Source organism: Lacerta agilis, chromosome 13, assembly GCF_009819535.1.
Source record: "Lacerta agilis isolate rLacAgi1 chromosome 13, rLacAgi1.pri, whole genome shotgun sequence".
NCBI lineage: Eukaryota > Metazoa > Chordata > Lepidosauria > Squamata > Lacertidae > Lacerta > Lacerta agilis.
The window spans coordinates 34230773-34253054 of record NC_046324.1 but is presented as its reverse complement, the minus strand read 5'-3'; the positions used below and the strand labels follow the sequence as shown (position 1 = coordinate 34253054).

At 45.3% G+C, this 22282-nt stretch overlaps 2 protein-coding genes across 4 annotated transcripts; one reads left to right on the top strand and one right to left on the bottom strand.

Annotated features, from left to right (window-relative positions):
* Positions 1–445: 445 nt before the first annotated feature.
* Positions 446–12768, top strand: CCDC78 (coiled-coil domain containing 78). The gene is made up of 15 exons (XM_033167914.1): positions 446–557; positions 1276–1407; positions 1969–2055; positions 2424–2603; positions 2911–3063; positions 3478–3528; positions 4705–4793; positions 4901–4979; positions 6645–6770; positions 7237–7454; positions 8333–8507; positions 8872–8915; positions 10119–10185; positions 11671–11771; positions 12470–12768. Exons 1-15 carry the CDS (start codon positions 480–482, stop codon positions 12594–12596), a joined length of 1707 nt encoding a protein of 568 aa, XP_033023805.1. The 5' UTR covers positions 446–479; the 3' UTR covers positions 12597–12768.
* An 833-nt stretch (positions 12769–13601) lies between these two features.
* ANTKMT (adenine nucleotide translocase lysine methyltransferase) lies at positions 13602–20826 on the bottom strand. 3 transcript variants are annotated; one of them, XM_033167814.1, is made up of 6 exons: positions 20737–20826; positions 18208–18371; positions 17125–17229; positions 16435–16575; positions 16138–16188; positions 13602–14275 (listed from the first exon to the last, which is right to left on the bottom strand). In XM_033167814.1, the coding sequence occupies exons 2-6, from the start codon at positions 18367–18369 to the stop codon at positions 14087–14089; spliced, it is 648 nt and encodes a 215-aa protein (XP_033023705.1). In that variant the 5' UTR covers positions 18370–18371; positions 20737–20826; the 3' UTR covers positions 13602–14086. The 3 variants fall into 3 exon arrangements, with proteins under 3 accessions (XP_033023705.1, XP_033023706.1, XP_033023707.1); XM_033167815.1 differs by lacking the exon at positions 20737–20826 and adding an exon at positions 19649–20193; XM_033167816.1 differs by lacking the exon at positions 16138–16188.
* Positions 20827–22282: the final 1456 nt, after the last annotated feature.

The window sequence follows — 22282 nt, the reverse complement described above, 5'->3', positions numbered from 1 at the left end:
TTGTAATATGTTTTTTCTTTGTTATTTTATGTATTTGCTGTTGTTTTTGGAAAAAGCAATAAATATCATTTAAAAAAAATTAAATGAATATTGCATCGTAAACGAATGGGATTAAATGCACCTAAGTAGTAGTGGAAAGGAGATATTTCTTCCCACCAGGATTCAAAAAAATGGTACAAGTGCCAAATTCAGCACATGGCACACATTCAAGACTGCTGGATTATAGCAAGGAATTGGCCAAGGCCTCCTCCGACCAAATAATAATCACAAATAACACTGAGTCTCTCATTTGCTCCACCTTGTTAACAAGGTGAAAGCCACACCCATTAGCAACCGGAGTTGATAGCAACCCTTTCCTACACAGGCAAGATCAATTGGCAAACACATCGTCTTTCAGATACACTCCTTTTTGCATTCATTCGGGTTTTCTCTTCTGGCAGCTGAAGCGTCAAGCCCTCCATCACCAACCCTTGGACCGCATGGACTTTGGGAATGAGGCTGAGAGCAGCCGTCTTAGTACCTTCCGAGAGCAAGTTCAGCGCCTCAGCAATGAAAATGTAAGTGTTTGGTTTTAAACGGGTCTTCTGCTGCCTTCCTGCTCCCCGTAGCCTCCACCCTTTCCCACTTGGTGCCTTAGAATCATAGACTCATAGAATTGAAGAATTGGAAGGGAACCCCAAGGGTCATCTAGTCCAACCCCCTGCAATGCACGAATCACAGCTAAAAAGCATCCATGACAGATGGCCATCCAACTTCTGAGATGACTGTTGAACCTCTTTAGTCCTTGTCGGACTACAACTTATTCTTCTTCTTCAATATCATTATTTATTATTTCATTGTTGTTGTTATTATTATTATTATTATTATTATTATTATTATTATTATTATTTCTCCATTTACTCATAAACATTGCTCAAAGTGACTTACAAACACAGTAGAAATAATAATAATAATAATAATAATAATAATAATAATAATAATAATGAATTAATAAATAGTAGTAGTGGTAGTAATGCAAAATGCAATATATATGGGGTTTTTTTTAAAAAAAAAATGTGTATATTAGGCAAACAGCATCCAAACATGTATTTATTAGGAAAATTTGGTACTAAAATGCGGGTGAATTTTCATGAAGACTCCCCGCCCCCCAAACTGATAAGGAAATAGAATTTAACATTTGAAATATGGGGAAATGAGATAAATTGAATTGGACCAATTTGCCTGTGCCTAGTCTGAATTTCGTGGGCTGAATATGCTTTCCTCCCTTCCATGCAGGTACAGCTGCAAGACAGGAACGAGAGGCTCTACGCCAAACTTGGGGAGCTGCAGGAGAAAATGGGGCAGGTGGCTGGCTCCAAAACCGACTTGTCGTCAAGACTGGTTCATAGTGAAGAGGAGAAACTCAAGGTAAGGCACAGGCAAGGTCCCTGCTGCACAGAGACAATTAATAACACTTTGCCTCTCTCCCCTTCACACCCAGTTGTTCAAAATGCTTCACACACAGTGCCTTGGTCATGGTTTATGGCAGCCCTGCGAGGCAGGCCAGGCTTTCTTTGTAAATTGGGGTGAGAAAACAGGGACTCCCAGACCCTAACTGGCATAATTTCATTATTTTATTTATTTATTGTATTTATATGCTGCTCTTCATCCCAAGGAGCCCAGGGCAGCAAACAAAAATCCTAGTTAAATTAAAATAAAAAATTCTAAAACAGATAGAAACCCTCTAAAAACAATTCCAAAAACAACTAAAAGCAGTGTAGACAGGGGTGGGCTTTCGCAATATGACACCCTGAGCAGGGACAAAATTTGGTGTCTCCCCCTAAACATTTCTTATTTTCACAATAATTCCTTTTGGAACAGAGTTTGTTAAAAGTGCCTTTCCCTTTCTCACCTCCCATTATGTGCATGCTCTCCTGAACGCTGGTTTGACGTCCATCTCTGAACGTTCTTATGTTCCTGTCCTCTCAGATTTCCAAGGACTTCGTTGATTTCCAGATTGAGACCAACAAAATGAGAGAGCGTCACGAAGCAGAAAGCTTTGAACTGAAGAATCTGGTAATTGACATAACTTTTTGTCATGTTTATTCATTTCCATGGGCCTACGTTGAGTGAAAGTTTGTGGACTCCTAGCCTGTTTTCTTCATCGTCTCACCGCACGGCAGTGCCCAAGATTCTTTGCAGAACCGATTTATTTATCTTTAAATATAAAAGCCACACAAAAGCTGCCACCATCATCTTCATTCAATTTATACACCGCTGAATTGCCAAAATGGCCTCTAAGTGGTTTCTAAATGTAAAACCAATTGCAAAAAAAACCCAGCTATGCTGAGCATCAAAGACAATGATCTTTACAAATCTCCCCTCTCCCCAAGCCATGTTATGACAGTTGTGTACATTTCCCTCACTGGAATTTGCTTTCCCAGATCCTGGCCCTCGAGAGCCGTATTCTGGAGGTGGAGCTCCATGATGAGAAGACCACTGGGGAGCGTGATGCCTTACAAGAGCGCTTGAGTGCCCTAGAGACCAACCGCAAGGAGCTAGCAGACGAATATCTTGTTCTGAAGAGCAATTATCTTGCACTGGGCAAGGAGCACGAACAGGAAGTATGGGCCGCTCACCTTCCCTGGAAACCTTCTCCATCCTTGTGCCATCTAGATGTTTTGGACTACAACTCCAATCATCCATGGTTGGGCCATGCTGGCCGGGGCTGATGGGAGTTGTAGTCCAAAAACATCCTGTGGGCACTACGTGGTGGTGGCTGTATAGGCTGTAAAGGGTTTTATACACCCAAAACAGCTCCTTGAACTTCCAACACCTAGAAATTGAAAACTGGCCAGCTCGAAATAGCTGGCTCCCAATGCAAGGGATGGCCTGCACCTCCATAACACACTCACCTGCTTTGCTTTGTAGGTCGCTAAGAATGAAGAGCTTAGCAGAGAGTTACTGAACTTGGCCAATGCCCGAGGCAACAGCCCCAAGTCCCAAGCTCAAACCAACAAGGGTTCTGTGGAGTTGGAACGGGTACGAGCCTTGGTCCACCGTCTCTCTGCCCGCAAAGTGAAGGTATGCATTTGTGGCCATCTAAGGGACCATCCATGTCCTTTTTATGGTGTGTTTGTGATGGTATCAGGGCAGTTGTATGCGATCCTGCTGTCCTTGCTGTTTGTTGCTGCAAGAACAGAGTCCTGCACTAGATGGGGTTTTGGCATGATGCAACTTGATCTTCTTATCAGTGGGGGAGAGCAGGCAGGGGTGGGGCTGGCGCGCATCCCGGGGCTGGGGCATGCTGTCTGCAGGGGTGTGGCACCCAGCGTGGGTGGGGGGGGGAGAGCCGCGATGGCACCCTACCGGGATAGCGCTGCCAGGGGCGGTGCGCTCCCCCCGCACTCCTCTTCCTCCGCCAGTGCTTCTGATGCCCTTATCTCTTTCGTACGCAGAAATCTAATGCATGCTGTCTTCTGTGTCTTCTTGCCATAGCCAGAAGAGGTGGTGGCTTCCGAACATGAACAGCGGAAACTGGAGAGAAGTGTGAGTGTGCGCGATGGTGACTGTGCTGTGCTCTGAAGAGAGGGGCGAGGGCGGGACGCCAGGCAAAGCATTTTGGTGCTTGATAGGAATTCAAATCAGTTTGCTCCTGCAGCCAATTGGAAGCCGTGCCTTGGTTTTCGAACAGTTCCGGGAGTCAAAAGGACTCCCGGAACGGATTAAGTTCGACAACCAAAGTAACACTGTACATTAGAAAAAAAAAATCTGCACCAAAATGCTCTGGAATTCTCATGAGGACTTTAAAAATGAATGAATGAGTGATTGTTATTGTTATGTGGAAATGTGCAGAACTGAACTTTAGATTTGGGCAGCGGCGGAGCATATGCCCAGGGCGGGCACGCTCCCAAAGAGGGCGTGGTGTGGAGGGTGCCCTCCCAGGCACGGGATAGCTGCTCGGGTGCACGGAGCGGCACACGTGCCCTGCACCTGGGGGTGGAGCAAGCCACCAATGGTGGACACTCGGCGCTCCGTCCGCCACAGCTCCCAAGCCTCCCCCAGCTGTCAAAATGAAGGGGGAAGGGGGGATGCTGCTGGCAAAGTGGTGCAGCTTCCCCTGACAACTCAGAGTTGGGGTAGGCTTGGGAGTCACGGGTGGGTGGGCGGCACGCCAAATGTTGCCCCCCTCAGCGAAGACACCCGGGGCGTCCCACCCCCACCGCCCCTTTCCTCTGCCCCTTGGATTTGGATAATTTTTTTTCTCCCCCTCTCACAACGCTACAATTCATGGTCATCCAATGTAGCTGAATGTTGAAAGATTCAGAAACAGATTTTCAAAAAGTCTGTCTTCACGAAGTGCATGGTTAAACTCTGGAACTTGCTCCCGCAGGAGGCAATGGTGGTCACCGACTTGGATGGCTTTGAGGAGGATAGGACAAATTTGTGAAGGACAAAGGCTATCAGTGGATACTAGTCACGATGGCTATGCTCTTCCTCCACAGTCGGAGGCAGTAACACTTCTGAATACCAGTTGCCTGAAACAACAGAAAGGAAGAGTTCTTTCGCACTCAGGTCCCGCCTGAGAGTTTCCCACAAGCATCTGGCTGGCCACCGGGAGAACAGGATGCTGAATTGGATGGGCCATTGGTCTGATCCAGCAGGCTCTTCTTATGTTCTCAATATGTAACTAACCCCTTATTCTGTTCTTCTTCCACCTCCAAGCTTTTTGGAAACCAGGATCACATCACTGCACAGATTGAAAAGATGAAAGAAATGTACAACTCACAGCAGCAGAAGTTAGAGGAGAGAGTGTGAGTACGAGCACCCAGCCTAGCCCCCTCCCCCTGAGCAAATCAGAGGGTTATATTCACCACAAACTTGCATTGGTATTCTGCCACACCGCTCCTTGTCTCTGCAGGGTGACCCAGGGCAAGGAGCTGCAGGAGGCCAAGAAGGCGATCCGGAACACGCAGCACAAGCTGGCAGAACAGTCGGTGGTAAGGAAACCTTGGAAGTCACAGCTGAACTACACCGTCAGCAGGATTTATGTATCACTAGGGACGGGGGAGAAGTTCGATTCACATTTAAAGGCCCATCGACCTGATTTGCACTTTCTGAAACAATATGCTAGCCAGAACCCACCCAGACATCCTTCAAAACAGGCACTTCTCCACATTTTGCAATGCTGTTCTCCAGCCAAGTAATGTGTATGAAGAATGCAAATATTTGGGCAAAGTTGTGAGCATATTGTTGAAAAGAACATATAAAAATGCACTCTATTGGGGAACACTGCTTTGCAAAAAAATGTGCAAGTTGAGTAAAATTGCATGTATATGTTTGCACTAAAGGGCTGATGGATTTTCATGAGGGTTTAAAAAAATAAATCACAAACTTGGGTGGAAATGTGGAGAGCTGAAGACTGAAAAAATGAGAAACAAAAATTGAAAGATTTGCTCATCCACACAAACTCCTACAATCTTTAAATTCTGAATAGGCTATTGAAGGTTGGGAACCTAAAAGCAGTTTCATTCCCACCCTCAAACACATAGTTAATACAACAAAGTTGCTTGCCAGATGCCAATGATTTCCAGAGGGAAGGTGCTGTCACACTGAAGGAACGATTCCTTACAAGTGTGGAACGGACTTCTAGTTTACAGAATGGGCTCTTAATTTACAGATTGCAGGTGTGATGCTTTTGGACAGATGATCTGCCAGTAGCTTCCACCACTTCAGATTGTGGGTGGCAGATTTAACGTTCCTTGACATCTGAAACTTCTTCCACATGCAGTGCAACGCAGTGTACACATATGGAAAACATCTAAAGCCAGTCTAATAACAAATTCAGGAAACAGAGTAACAAATGAGAAATGAGATGAGCCGAATTTAGATGCTTGCTCCTTCCTTGTCCTTTTGCCTTCTCTTTCACAAATCTCCCTCCCTCAAGGGATGGATTAATCTGTCGCTTTTGACTTCTCTCAATTTTTCATTTTGTCCCAACCTTAAGTTCAGTTTGCCACATTTCCTCATCAGTTTTTTTGATTTATTTGTTTTTAAATAGGCCTTGTGAAAATCCCTCGGCATTGCAGGGCACCGTTTTCTAATATACACATGTTCTGTTCTTATTTATTAGTTTAGATGCTGCTTAATTGCCAAAGGAAGCCTCCAAGCAGTTTGCAAAATATTAAAACTAATTTACACAAACGTGAAAATGCACGTAATAATTACACGATACATTCAAACAACCCAATTAAAACATAAACATCCCTAATGAAAATCTACTATAGATTTTGGGAATTTGTTTGTTTGCTGTGCATTGGGACACTTCTTAAGACATCGTAAGCAAATATTGTATGATGGTTCCTGAGAGCAAGGAGCAGGTTTTCATCTAGATTTGGATACAACTGGATGCCAAGATGGCGGACGGAACCACTCAAAACTGAACTGACTTTTTTGGTTTCATATTATTCCCGAACAACGCTAGGCGCTGGTCTACTAGTACATAATAAAACAATCCATTGAAACAGCAACACAGCAGTTGAAACAGGAGGCTCAGTTAAAGAGAACGCCTGTGTAAACAGGTACAATCTCAAAGCCAGCAGAATGCCAATACAGATGGCTGCCTCTCATACTTCAACAAGATTTGTGTGCCATTTTGCCTGCAGGTATTACTTTCGTCCCAAAGCCAGCTTCAAGAAGTGGAGGCAGAGAATTCCCGGCTTCAGCTACAGCTGAAGCAGCTGAACGAGGAGTACAGGTCTCGGCTCCTCCAGTACATCACAGACCTGGCGGTGAGCCTTTGGGGTGGGTGGGTGGGTGGCAGATGCGCCTGAGCCTGGATCTTCTCCACCAAATCCTAGAGCAGCTGCTGGTGGTCCAAGCAGACAGTACTGGGCTGGATTCCTCACAGCACTTTAGTGTGCTCCCATTCCCAGTTTCAAAATAAATGGGTCATGAATGGGGAACCCTCAGGTCTGGAGGAGCCAATGGTCTCTCTATTTGCCTCCAAAGCCACAACCCTTACCAGCTCTGCTATGTACCTTCTTTGAGTGCTTTTGAGTGGCTGGAATGTGTCCATGAACCCTGAATTTGCATGTGTTGCTCCACCCACTTCTGCTTCTGGTCCTGCCCACCAGGGGTCATGTGTCATCTGGAAGGTTGTCCAGAAGGGACTGTGGCGTTTGGTCTGAAAAAAGATTCCCCACTCCTGTACTGAGGCTAACATATGAGACTGTCTCTGTGTTTCTGTGTTTCCAGGAGCACATGGACAACAAGTCAGTTGCTGCTGCAGCAAAAGGGACCAGCAAAACCACCTTCAAACCGGCTCACATGAAGCGCTTTGTGGATGGCATGCTGCAGGACATCCGGGCTTCGTACAAGTCTAGGGAGGAACAGCTGGCCAAAGCTGCTCGTGGCTACAAGAAACGCCTCCAGAACTTGGTCAAGAGGCATGAGGGCCTGCTCATTGCGTACAGGTAGGGGAGAGGCCACATTGCAAGACAGCAATCCTGCTAGCGCCGGCAGTTATTCTTGCAGTGGCCATAGCAGAGGCAATTCCCCTAGTGCCGGTGGTTAAATCCTACCCCCGGTAAGAGGCAATCCCCTAGTGCAGAAAGTTAGCCCCCACTGTTGGGGAAATATTGGGATCCAATATCCTGGGGCTGACTGGAATGGCCAGTCGAATCCAGACACTAATTGTCAGTAAAACAGGATGTTTATTTAGGCACTGAAAGGCCAGAGTGACACAGCCTCAACCAGCAAGTAGTTGAGGGGTGGCACACCAAATATGAGAACAGCTCATGCGTTTACTAGCAAAGGGGCAGCTCTGTCTATATATGGCAATATTTCCTTCTACTAAAGTCTACTGGGTTTCATTGTGAGACATCAAAATTCTTCTCCTCCCTCCTGCTTCCTTATAGCAATATCTCCTGCAAATGTGTTGTTCCATCCTTCTCTCATGTTCTCTTGAAAACACAACCTTCACATTCCAACCTTCTCACGCACATTTCAACTTTCATTCTATAATCAATATTACAGTGTCTGGAACTGAGGCAATCCCCATAGTGCTGGCAGATAAATCCTACAGTGGCTGGAGCTGTGGCTCCATCCTTTTCGGTTTTTGCGCCTACCTAACAGCCGATTCATCAGTTCATCTCAAAGCATATGGAAGCTGTCTTTGATGTGGCTGATGAAGTGGGCTCTCTGGCTTATGCAAATGTACAATAAAACTTGTTGAGGACTTTAAGGTGGTTTGTGCATGCGCACATGTGCTACGTATCACTGTGAATATGTGGCTAGCGAATCCTCCTCCTTCCCAAGCCTAAGGGCTGATCTGTAACCCCTCTGTTTGCAGGATGCAGCGTGAACAGATTCGGTCGCTGGGCAGCCACGATCTGGATCCTGGCCCACCAGAACACCATTTCATCATCACGGATGCCGAGCTGCTGACGAGCACCTCTCAGGAGCTGAACCGGCTGCGGGAGGATAAAGCCAGCTTGGAGGGCCAACTGCACGAACTGCAGATGAAGGTGAACAGGGGTGGACTTTGTTCCCTGGATGCTGGGCCCTTCTAATGGAGGACCCTGTTTGGCCCTTGGGCCCTGGCCACGCCCTCTTTCCCCAGGCCACACCCACTCACCAGCCCTGCAGTACTACACCTTCCTTGACTTTTTTGTCCACTGTCTGTCCCTGAACTCTGATAAAGCCACTAGTTTGTATGGAGAAGGGTGGGTGAGTTTGCTTAGAAACTAGCCTTCTGTACAAAGGTTAACATTGATATTCATGGTTCTGCCGCTCACTGGCCCAGGAAGGTTGTGCAAAAGAGAATGTGGCCCTCCACAAAATAGAAGTTTTGATCAAATCCATCATCTTCCCCTCTGCTTTCCCTTACAGGTAAAGTTAAGTCAAAATGCTGGTTCAGGGACATCACCTCCGCAGTAAGTACTGTTTCTTTACGTCAGAGTTGGGGAATATGCAACCCTCCAAATGTTCTTGGATTCCATCAATGTAACACCACACTGACATAGCATAATACCAAAACCACACATCCACATCATGAAACATAACACAGTAGCACAAAACACCACATCCGCATAATGAAACATAATACCACATCCACATAGTGTAATGGACCTTGGTATGCTGAAATGCAGGAGAGAAATTCATTTCCTTTCTCCTGAGTTTACAGCAGCTAACATGACCTCTAGAGGGAGATCTTGCAGCCCTAAACAAATTTCTACGTTAACCAACACACAATGCATTCCTCGGTTCATACCATCCTTTCTATACAGTCAGAACTCCCTGAACATCAAATGTGACCTATATTTTGCTTATGCAGTCCCCGGACAGACTACGAAGAACTTTCCCACGGCTTGCCTGCATACTTCCTCGCAATTAGATCACCTATCCTCACGATTTAAGCCACCCCAGTGAAATAAGTGGATTTACCCAGAAGCATAGTAATGGAATTTGCAAATACATAAATGGAAGAGTTGCATTCCAGGGCTTCTGTCCCTCCCTTTCTCACCAGCCAGAGCCCATTGTTTTAGAGAATGCTTTGCCTCGTGCAATATGTGGGGCTTTCTAACGTGACTTTGTATTTGCTCATCTGACCATCTTTGGGGAAATAATTTCTACTAGGGGCAGCCAACATAGTGCCATCCAGATATTGTTGGACTCCCAGCTCCCATCCACCCTGTGACCATGATCCACACTGGCTAGGGCGGATGGGAGCTGGAGTGCAGCAACATCTGTAGGGCACCATGTTAGCTCCACCTGAGGGTCTGGGCAAGAGATAGAGCAGCCTTTGCCAACCTGGTGCCCTCCAGATATTTTGGACATTAGTTCATCTCATGCTGATATCCAGTCATCTAGTTCTCATTTGTCTTTTTAAGGAATGATACTTGCTAGTGAATTACTTGTGCCCTGCAGGAAACATTCTTAATTTCATACCATACTGGTGTCCCCTCCAGATATTTTGAGCTACAATTCCCATCATTCCCAGCCAGTTTGGACGTGCTGGCTGTGGATAATGGATATTGTACGCCAAAAACATATGGAGGCCGACCAGTCACATGAAGAAATGGATGGCTTGCTGACAGGGCTGTTTCCAGTTCCCTTTTGCTCCTTTTTATTCTCAGCATGCTGGACGAGGCGGGCTGGGCTGAGCTCCGGAAACAACTACGAGAGTTCACTCAAACCACACAGGTAAAACACTCTGGTAACACAGTAAGGCCAATAGTGTCGATACACACTGTGTGTGTGTGTGTGTGTGTGTGTGTGTGAGAGAGAGAGAGAGAGAGAGAGAGAGAGAGAGAGAGAGAGAGAGAGATCATATTCCATATTCATATTCTGCTGGATCAGTTCACTGACCCATCTAGTCCAGAATATAACAATAAAAATAATAATTTTATTTGTACCCTGCTCATCTGACTGGGTTGCCTATTCTCACAGTGGCCAACCAGATGCTTGTGGGAAGCCTGCAGGACTTAAAACTCAATTTATGTGTGCAGTAAGGATTAAGTATGGATTTCAATTCACACCTGCTCTTTCTCCCCCCCCCTTTCAAGTAACTTGAAATACCCCCTCCCTTATGAACAGCACATATTTTCAAATAAAAACTCCCCCTTGAAACCACAGATATGTTGGTGTAAAGGCCAGGTGATGGGTCCCGATTCTAGACCTGAAGGGGGGTGTTTGGCAGTCTGGGTCTTTGTATGAAAGGGGGTGCTGTTCTATTCATCTGCCAAAAGCACAAGGCCACAAAGCACAGCTGAGCGGCAGAACATCTACTTTGCGTCCCGGGGGAGGGGGGCACCACACTGGCTACCTCTGTTTTATAGGACAGAGTGGTTTTGGTACTGTCCTTGTTACTTCATTATCATTTATTAATTTTTATACTGCTTAATGGGGACATGGGTGGTGCTGTGGGTTAAACCAGAGCCTAGGGCTTGCTGATCAGGTCAGCAGTCTGAATCCCCGTGATGGGGTGAGCTCTCATTGCTTGGTCCCAGCTCCTGCCCACCTAGCAGTTCAAAAGCACGTCAAAGGTGCAAATAGATAAATAGGTACTGCTCCAGCGGGAAGGTAAATGGCGTTTCCGTGCGCTGCTCTGGTTCGCCAGAAGCGGCTTTGTCATGCTGGCCACATGACCCGGAAGCTGTATGCCAGCTCCTTCAGCCAGTAACACAAGATGAGCGCCGCAACCCCAGAGTCGGACATGACTGGACCTAATGGTCAGGGGTCCCTTTACCTTTATACTGCCTAATGCCATGCCAGGCATCCGAGCAGTTCAAAAGTATAAAAAAACCAACCACAGAAGCATTAAACTATATGAATCCATAATTAAAACACAAAGTTAAACAATCCCATAAAGAGAAACATCCATAATCAGAGCAGACAATTGAACAATCCCATTAAAGCAGCAAAGTGATTAAAAACAAGAGGCAGTGATATCAAGGGAGCACCTGTGTAAAAAGGTGCATCTTGAAAAGCCAGCAGAATGCCAATGCAGATGGGTTTCTCTCATATATCAAGCAGGGAGTGCTGTTTCATTGTTTTAAACTCTGTGAGCTGCCTTAAAAACATACGGGTGGAAAAGTGGCCTATACAAATAAAATTAAAATCTGCCAGTCTATCCATCCTTTTTATTTTGTCCTTCCTGCCTCTATGGTTGCCTTCTCCCAACCTCAGGAGGATCTCGAAAAGGAAAGGAGTCAGCTGCTGACACGGGCCATGGTGGCAGAAGAGCAGGTAGCCGAACTGCAGGAGTATGTGGATAAACACCTTGTAAGGTGAGAGAGAGGTCTTTTCACCTGGGTGAGGCTTTAACTGTCAAAATCTTTCATGGGGCTCTCCAGTCAGCTCATGTCTAATAATCATACCACTTCAAAATTTGTACAGAGCAGGAATGGGCAATATTTTTACAGCCCCAGGGCTGCCTTTCCCAGTCACAGCTTCCCCATCCTTGTTCTGGGTGTTGAGTCTCCTCAGCAGCTCCTCTCAGTGCCAAGTTTCCTGAACTGAGGAATCCAGCCTGGTGAAACAGTTATATAGGGCTAGCCATGCCCTTATTGGTTCCTCCAATCACCTGACCCCACTGGGCTGAAAAACAGCAGTAGCATCTCCCCCATTGCCTTATACAGCTTGGGTTGTAGGAGGAAACTAGAGGCAATTAAGTTGGGATATAAATGACATAGCCCAGGAACCTCCTCGTCATGAGAACCAGGTGGCCTTGGTCAAACAATGTCCTCCTACTGTCTAGGAGTCACACATAGACTACCAAGCCTACTCTGCTCTCACAATCCCTCACCACCAAAGGAAGCCACATGGAAGCTCATTACTCAGGCGGTTCCATCCACCTTAGGTACCTGAATTTAAATGTCTGCATTACATTCTCTCCCCACTGGATTTGATCAGGCCCTTGCAGGGAAGGTTTGCAACCACAGCAGAACTGGGTTAACGCCGTTTTCACTGTGCTGTTGTGCTGCAGGTACAAGCAGGAGATCTTGAGGCTGAGGAAACTTCTGGGAATAGACAGCCACGAAGAACTAATTGCCGGAGCTTCTAACCCTCTGGCAACTTCAAAAGCCAAGAGGAATTTCAGTAATGAAATGTAGTCCCTTGACACCCAAGCTATGGGAAGAAAAGGCTTTGTAGCATCCTCAAGGAGGACTGGCACCTTGGCCTGAACAGCAGGTGGATTGCAATGGCTGGGTATACTTCCGTCCCCCAGAATAGACTCCAGGAAGCAAGTAGCTCAATGAAGCCCTTTCAGCAACCATTTTTGTCTTTCATTTTTTTTATTTTTATTTTTGTCTTTCATTTTTTTAAAAAATCCTGCCTTTTGTCTAAGAGGCTCAGAGCTGTTCTTCCACCCATATGCTACCCCCAAATTATCTTCATAACAACCCTGGGAGGTAGGCTAGGATGAGAAACGGTGCCTGTTGTCCACCGATAACCATGGTGGAGCAAGGATTTGAACCCTAGTCTGAGACACTCAATTCACAATATCTTGTGAGATCTTACATTCCAAATGCATTTGCTTCTTCTTTCAGTATTTGCATTGCATTCTCTCTCCCTTCCGTCTTACTCTAACCAGCTTTTCCACACCTATCAGCTGATCACCCATTCCCACCACCCTTCTGAGTAATACCCCTCCCCACTCCCTCACTATATATAAGGGTCTGGTGACTTCCGTTTCAGTGTATCTGAAGAAGTGTGCATGCACACGAAAGCTCATACCAAGAACAAGCTTAGTTGGTCTCTAAGGTGCTACTGGAAGGAATTTTTTATTTTATTTTGTTTCAGCTTTCATGCTGACATTCAGATGCTTATTATCATGTTCCAGTGAAATGGTTAATGAAACAAGCCATCTTCACGACTAGACTTGAAAAGTTGGTTTGTTTAGTAACCTTGGTTGGAATAAAACCACAAACCCTGGTTCAAATGACAGCCTTTGAAAGCGAAACTAAACTCAGCTGAATTCTCTCCCCCCCCCCACGCCCGGTTATATGGGAATTATGTGTAACACCAAACCATGATTTAGAGTACGTTTGCAAACCATACCACCATGTGTAGAAATCTGAAGTTGTACCATGTTAGTAAAATAAGTCACTATCTGGTACAATAATCCTCAGCGTCCCGAGGATCACAATTCTCTTTATTTCACAACCAAAGCTCCAAGCTGAGGCATGGCATGGGTTTGCTACCCCAATAAGATCTTAGCAGCCCACTGGACCACACACAGAGATGAGTTAAAAAAAATAAGTGCTGTGAAAGTTCATTATAAAAATAAATAAATATACACACACACACTACTCCACAATGAAGAGACAAACCTGTCCCATCCTGCGGCAAAGGTTCTAATGAGTTTCCAGAATTAGCAGGATTCAGGGGAGGAGTTACGGAAACCATGTGATTTCCCTTGACAAATCATCTCATTGTTCTCGCCTGCTTCCCTCCCTCCCACACCCACCCATACCCCAGAGCTTATAAAGGGCTGTCAAGGCCAGCAATTGGAAAGAAGCACATTTCACTCTCTGAGCCACTGGAAACAGCCCTTGTCCATCTTGCAAAGGTGCCTGCTTGTTTCCTAGAGGACACGTTCTTATACTGGGCTTCCCTCTGGCCTGTCCTGCTGGAATTGCCGCACAGTCTTGATATCGTAGGCCCAGGCTCGGTTCAAACCTTCCCCAGCCATGCTGGTGGGTGTCCAATTGGGGAAGGGGAAGCGTCCAGCCACCACACGGGCCTCATCCGGAAGTTCCACAAGCAGCTTCCTTTCTAGAAGCTGCAACTGAGAAACAGGAAGGAAAATGCCTAGGTTATTCAGGGTGTTAGTTCCTTTTTAAAAAAAAGTCTGGGATAAATATCAGCCACTGGTTCTCTTTCATCCTCAGATTGCCAGAGCTCAGAAAGGAGTCAACACTTTTAAGTGGAATTACTCCATTTTATTTTATTTTTTTAAAACAAACATGCCTGTATTCCCTTGCACTGAACATGGGACATTGCTCTTGAAAAAGGGCACTCCCTGCATTAAAGATGGGCAAGCATCACCATCCCACCTTGATTCGGGATTTCCTTGTTCTGTACAAAGTTTCCCTCTTCCCACCCTGAGAATTTTTTTGGGGAATTTTAGTTTAGCAAAGTGTCAGGGTCCTTCTAAGACAGGCAGCCCTCCCGAGACAAATCTGTAACAATGTGGAGGGGCACGTTCAGTGCCATGAGGCATGTTTGAAGTAGTAGTTGAAGCAGGCTTGCAAATAGCTACTTGCCTGGCCACTGCTGGCAGTGGTCTCCATGCAAAACAAGGAATCAAAGCTCAGTTCCTGTTTTCCCTTAGGCCACAAACGATTAATGTGTGGATACGTGGGAAGGTGGGCCATTCACTGCTGCAAATTTATTTGAAATCTTGGATTAAAAAGCTTTCTCAAAATCCAATCATGTTTCAATCTCATTGCTATTTACTGATGGAGGGGCCCTGGCAGACATATGGGACTTGCACTCAGCCATGCTGGGAGATCTATCAGCCATTCACTTGGGTTTTCCCTTAAGAAAGAGACAGGGAAGACAGTATCATTTCTTTAGTCCTCTTAGGCAGAAACAGTAATGATGCATCCTATTTCTTGGAACTGAGGGCATGTGGAAATGAATCCCCACTTCGGCATTTTAGGATCGGAGCCAAAATCATTTTGAATTTTGGCTACGAAAGGGCTATCAGTGGCTACTGGCCATGATGGCTAGGCTCTACCCCCACAGTTGGAGGCAGAAGTCCTGCCAAATGCCAGTTGCTGGAAACCACAGGAGAGGAGAGAGGGCTCTTGTACTTATGTTCTGCTCCCTGGTTTCTAACAGGCATCTGGTTGGTCACTGTGAGACCAGGATGCTGGACTAGATGGGCTATAGGCCTGACCCAGAAGGCTATTATTACGTTCCTGAATGAGCTTAAAATAAAAATAAATAAATTCTAAAGAAAATGGGCATGGGCTGTTCTAAGGTCTCCCTGTCCATTTTTCTTCTACTGCAGTGCAGTAAGGATTGGATGGGGAGGGGAGAGAGAAATGATTCAGTTTTCCTTTAAAGGCGAATCTACGTACTTTGCACTTCCCAAAACAATATATGAACCAAAACGCAAGCATTCTTTGAGATTTGCATGTCTTTGAATTTTATTGTTTTGTTTGTGCTGTTTTTATGCGACACACTTGGCATTTTTACACCACTTCATTAAAAAGCAACTTTTTTTTTTAAACAACCTATATATACCACTGCACTAAATTGTATGGAAACCTCTAACTGGTTTAAAAAATAAAAAAAAACAATTATCAAGAAAATATAGTTTAAAACAGGTGTTTAAAAACATTCAAAGGGGAATTAAAATCAACAAAACTTTAAAAAGAGACTAAAATACATGTCAACATTCTGCATGGCTGGATAAGCTTGCCTAAACAAAAATGTTTTATGCAGGTGCCGAAAAGAGTACAGTGAAGTCACCTGCCCGATGTCAACATGCAGGGAGTTCCAAAGTTCCTTGTAACAGTGCCAGCTCCACAGGTCAATGTCGAGTTGGCATATATGCTGTAAGATGATTCTGCAAGTAATCTGATCCCAGGCTACTATGGGCTTTATATAGGAAAAGGAATAGTAAATAAATATGCTTACCACGCTAGGTGCCAAGAACACAGTGACATTCTTACAGTCTGACAGATCCACCTTTAAGAGAGAGAACCAAGACTATTGGTTAGCCTGATCCAATGTCTGAAGCCCAGCTTCAATCCCTAGCACCCAGCCTAGCACCTACAATTAAAAATACTCCTATCCTGGCCTAAAAACTACCTGACAGCTGGACTTTGCAGCCTGGCTCATGAGGAGGCTGACAAACACCGGCAGCCAATGTGTCGTGTGTCCTCTCACTACCCCCAGATTATCTGCGCCATTTCATGGAGCCTCTTGTCTCACCTTCCAAAGATCGTCCCGACAGTAAGAAACTTTTCCATAGTAGCCGGCCTTCCAGGCACGATAGCTTGAAAGTCGTAAAAGCCATGGATTGAGCTCATAGCCAACAGCGGGTCTGAAGCCTTGCTTGTAAGCCTCTAGCACCTGGAAGCACAGCCAAGGCACTTATTTTAGTGACCATATTTGTGATCCTTAGAAACACAGGAGAGCTGTCTTGCCCCAGGTCAGGCTATTTATCCATCTGACCCAAGTGTAGGGAACCTTCAAACTACAACTCCCAGCATCCCTTGCCATTGGTCATGCTTGCTAAGGCTGGTGGGAGTTGTGGTTCAGTAACATATGGTGGGCCAAAATTTCCCCACACCTGATCTAGCCCAGATGCATCTAGTGATGCATTTGTAAATAAATAATAATAATAAAATCTTTATTACGGTCCAGAGACCCAACAAGCATTTGTAAATAGATTCTAAGATTATTATTTTTTGGAATCTAGCCCTGATCAAGCATTTCCTCAGAAGCTAATACCATCTGTGAAGTTGACTTAAATCACTAATACCTGAAGGGCTAAAGGTTCCCTAGTCCTGTTCTACTCTTCCCTTTGGATCCAAATTATTATATATTGTAGTTCTTTCAAGTGGGCCACCCAGCTTCATGGAATATGCCACCATCAAGAAACAAGCTCGCTGCTCTTACAATTCTGCCATCGCCTGACCCTAAATCCACCATCTTCCCAGAGCGCCCTTTCAGCAGCGACATCACATTCTCCACTTGATTGGCATTTGCTGGGACATACGGCACCTGGGTGAGGAGGAGAGAGAGAGGCAAGCTCTGAGTTGGGAAGGGCCACAGAGTTCCAGGGTAGGAAATATACATGGAATCCTAAAGACTCTAAAACAGTCTTCGTCAGTGCTATTTTTCTAGAAAAAGTGGTGCTGGAACTCACAATAAACACTGCCCTTGTTCTCTTATGATGACAATGGTGCCCTCCTGAGAGGTGTCAGAACTGAGTTCCAATTGATTGTGGCTGAAAAAATGCCCTGGTCTTTGTGAACCTGATGTTCTCTGGATGTGTTAGACTACAACTCATCAGCCTCAAATGATGCTGGGGCTGATGGCAGCACAGCCTTGCTAGTGCCACGGGGGACTCATGGATGAACCAGACCTTGGAAGAGGGAGCAGCTGACTTGATGTGACTGTCTTGTGTTGAGCCAAATCAATTATCTGCCTACTCAAATAGATAGGTGAAAGGGCACCTAATTATATTGGGGGGGGGATCTTTTGACATTTTTCTGGATGGCAACAAAGGGTTGGGGAACTTGTGGCCCTTCAGCTGTCGTTGGATTACAATTCTCATCTGTGACACTGCTAATACTGGCAGTGGTTGTTGGGAGTCCAACATCATCTAGAAGGCCATAGGTTCCCCACTGCTGCCTTAAAAGAAGGAAGCCAGCATGATACTCTCCAGATGTTGGTGGACTACAACTCCCACCAGCCATGGTGGTTGGGGCTGATGGCAATTGAAGAGCATCAGGGTATAGCATCTGGAAGGCAACCTGATACAGACTGTGATTAAGCATTTCAAATATCTGGCCATCAGAATCAAATCCATGAGTCATCTTCAGTGTGTTTGTGCTTTTTTTCAAATTTCCAAATACCCTTCTTTGTCTCATAAGGGAGAGTCCTGCCTGCAGAAGTTCCCTCCCAACACAATAATCATGTGCCAGTTAACTGTGCTGCTTTGCCATCAAATGTCACAGCAAATCGTCTGCTATGTACCTGTAATTTTAAAGGCACTTTGCGGAATCCTGGCATGAGAATTCCTGCCCACACAACATAGGCAGTCAAGCCAGAGCCTGCTGCAATTTGCAAGAGGTCCCAGACATCCACAGGCTTTCCATGCAACTCAGCTGCCAATTCTTCAGCATCCTCGGGCTCCATGTCTGCAAGGGGGGAATATAAGAACCACCTGGATCAGGCTGAAGGCCATCCAACCCAGCATCCCATTCTCACAATGCCTAACCAGATGTGTCTGGGAAGCCAGGACACAGGAACTGAGTACAACAGCCCTCCCTCCACTTGTGATTCAGAGACATAATCCAGGCATATGGAGAAAGATCACAGCACTCATGGCCAGAAGCCATTGATAGCCCTACCTTCCATGAATTTATCTAATCATCTTTCAAAGCAATCCAAATTAGTGGTCCTTACTACTTCTAGGGGCAACAAACCCTGCACTTAACCATGTACTGTGTAAAGAAGCTTTGTTGGAGGCCCTTAAATTCTGGTATTATGAGGGGGAGAAACATTTATCCATACCCTTTCTCCACACTGTGCAGTTTTACACACCTCTATCATGTCTCCTCTTACTTGCCTTTTCTTGCTAAAAAAACCACAAATGCTGTAACCTCATGGGGGTGTTGCTCCACTCCTTTTTCTCATTTACATCATTTTTTTTAAATTAAAAAAACACAACCCATGGTAGCTTACATAATTAAATTTTGGGTTTTTTAAAAATTCACAATTCAAAACAGAAGAAAACATGTAAACACACACATCAGTATAACATATAAGCCAGTAGAATGTCACTCATTAAAAGCCTTGAAGAAAAAATGGTATTTAGAGCTCGTTTAAATGCAGGAGGAAGTTTGGCAGAGTTCTACCATTGTGGGTTCATCACCACCAAGGAAGGTCCTGCCTCCAATATCCTCCATTCTGATCTTTACTCATAGCTCACTCTGCTCACTAGGCCAGAGGCAAAACTACAACAAACCATTGAGTGTGTTTCATATGTATACTAGAAGCATAGGCCCTATACTAGTGCAGTATTATAGCATATTTTATGGGGCACCATGCCAAAAGGCCAGGGGAAACTGTTTGAATAACAAATACCAGTGATGTGTGCTTTCAGGAAAATTTGGGACCAGGAAATTTCTTGGTTTTGTGAGATTCAAATAAAGTGCATGGTGTTGTTTAAATGTGAAATTCAAACAAATTCAAAGCCTTATGTGGAAATTTATTTTATTGAAAAACTTGTAAAATATTGCAAAACGTGGTAAGTTCAGTAGGACACTTCCCTGATATTACTAAAACTTTAAGAAAAGCGGTGAAACAATAAAAATTATTAGTGTTAGCATGCCTGAAAGATTCATGCTTTCTAGGACAAGTCAAATTGATCATGTTGATTTTAGATTAAAGTTGCAATTTTATACACATTTACCTGGGAGTTAGTTCTATCGAACGCCATGAAACTTCCTTCTGAATAGATATGTATCGATTGCACGGTTAATTAGTAATGTATCCATTTCATTTGCTGAATCTGATCTGTAATCACTCACTAGATTATATACACTTTCCTGGGAGGAAGTCCCATTGAACTCAGTGAGGCTTATTGCCAAGCACGAATGCATAGGTCTACACTGTAGGTTATGAGTTAATTAACAAAACAATTGCATTTCTAAAAATGGACTTTTCCCTCACTGAAAAACATAGCAATGCAGAACTTTCCAGTCCACATTACTATTGAATGCCTCTTTAAATCAATCAGAAAAGCAGTGTGAGGCAAAAGACAGATGATAGGTTGGGGAATCCCGATGCCTTGAAAACTTTATTTGGGAGAAGAGGGCTTTGACCCTGTTTTTGTTTCTCAGCATTACCAAATTTAGCAATTTTAACATTAGAATGTCAACCTTTGCATCAACCTTAAAGCTCCAGCTGCAAAGTGCTGCTTTTAAAAAATCTCCTCTCCTCCAACTTTCATTTGTTACCATACACTACAGAACCACCGGGGGGGGGGCGGACCGGCGGGCGGCGGCAGTGTAGCACAGTGGCTATAGAGTTCCAGACTAGGACCAGGGATACCCAGGTTTGCATCTTCCTCGCCAGCCCGCCAGTTGACCTTGAGCCGCTCAATCTCTTTCTCAATTTAACCCAATCCGAGGATGAAGTGGCCAGGGGGCAAAAACAATGTTGGCTGCGATGATCCTTGAACGCGAGGTGGGATGTGTAAGATTAAAAGGCAGGAAGAACGAGAGCAGTACCTCTGAGAATGGACAGAATGCACCTCCCTCCCTCCCTCCCCACGGAGCAGCTTTAAATACGTTTCGCTAAATTAAGTAAGTAAGAAGTCAACTGGGATCAAGAGACAGGGCAAGTTTCTACGGGAGGAACAGGAAAGCATTGCTCTCCAGCTGCGATTTCGCTCTTTTGCTTCTTTCTAGGCACCAAGAAGCCCGCGTTTGGGGCGAGAGACCATTTCCTCTCGGCCACCCGCCCCGTATGAGAATAGCACGAAGGCGCCCACTTTACCTATCCCGGAAGTCTGGTCCGCCCAAATCTCCGTCAGTCCGTTTCTTAGAACGCTCCGTGTGGAAACAAGCACTCGAGGCACATTGAGTTCCGCTAGGGAGAAAGGGGCAGGGATCTCTCTCCGCTGCTGTCACGTTCGCGCCATCCATTTAAACACTTTCAACGGTCATGGCTCTCCCCGCACCAATAATTCTGGGAGCTGTAGTTTGTTAAGGGTCCCTACCCCTCCCTTCACAATACTACAGTTCCCAGAGTCAAGCCCTCTTCACAGCAAACTGTGGGAATTGTAGCTCTTTTCAGGGAACAGGGTTCCCTTAACAACTCTCAGTACCCCTAAAGGTAAAGGACCCCTGGACAGTTAAATCCAGTCAATGGTGATTATGGGGTTGCAGCGCTCATCTCGCTTTCAGGCCAAGGGAGCCGGCGTTTGTCCACAGACAGTTTTCCGGGTCATGTGGCCAGCATGACTAAACTGCTTCTGGAGCAACAGGACACTGACAGAAACCAGAGTACACGGAAATGCCGTTTACCTTCCTACCACAGCGGTACCTATTTATCTATTTGCATTGGCATGCTTTTGAACTGCTAGGTTGGCAGGAACTGGAGCAATGGGAGCTCACCCTGTCATGGGGATTCGAACCATCAACCTTCTGAGAGCAAGCCCAAGAGGCTCACTGGTTTAGACCACAGCACCACCTGCAAACATTAGCTCCTAGAATTCTTGCAGGGAGGGACAGCCATGGCTGAATGGAGAGCTAAAATTGATGATGTGACCTGCGTTGAATTGTTAAAGATACCAGCAGATGTAACAGGGCAGGGTTCTATCGCACCTTTAATGTGTGTGTATAATAGTGCCATCATGGCAGGACTTTTATGGCAGAAGGCTAGGAACTCAGCAGCATGAGCAGAAGGGAACACCCCCCCCACCCGACCCTGCACAAGGCTAGCTCACCCCCTTTTGAAATAAGTGAAGTTTCACAGGTTACCATTTAAAGCACATATGGAGATCCTGGGCCCCTCAAGATATTGTTGGACTGCTGCAACACCCTTCAGGCTGAGAAGGAGTGTCCCCCTCTAGGAGCTTTGTGGTGGGGGGGGGGCTGGGGTTCAAATGCTCTCTCAGTCATGAAATTCACTGCCAGTCACCGCTCGCAGACTAAACTACTACATGGGGTCATTGTGAGGATAAACGTTGGGTCATACATGATGTGAGGTGGGATATCAATGTAAAAATAAATAACCAGCAATGCTGTGGAATGATGGGAGCAACAACATATGGAGGGCCACAGGTTCCTCACTCTTGATCTAAAGGGATGGAGTGGGACATAAGACCAATGAGTCCAGAGTCTGGAAAAAATCTCAATCTTGATGTATGCAGATGATTTAGTGCTCATCTCTCTTTCCTGATTTGACCTCAAAAATCTCTTGGAGGTGTTCAGTACATACTTTAAATGTCTGGGATCTTCCCTTCAATATTCCAAATATTATCTAAATTATACCATGTATTAATTTCTACCATTCCCTAACTCTAGCAGTTATGGGTGCC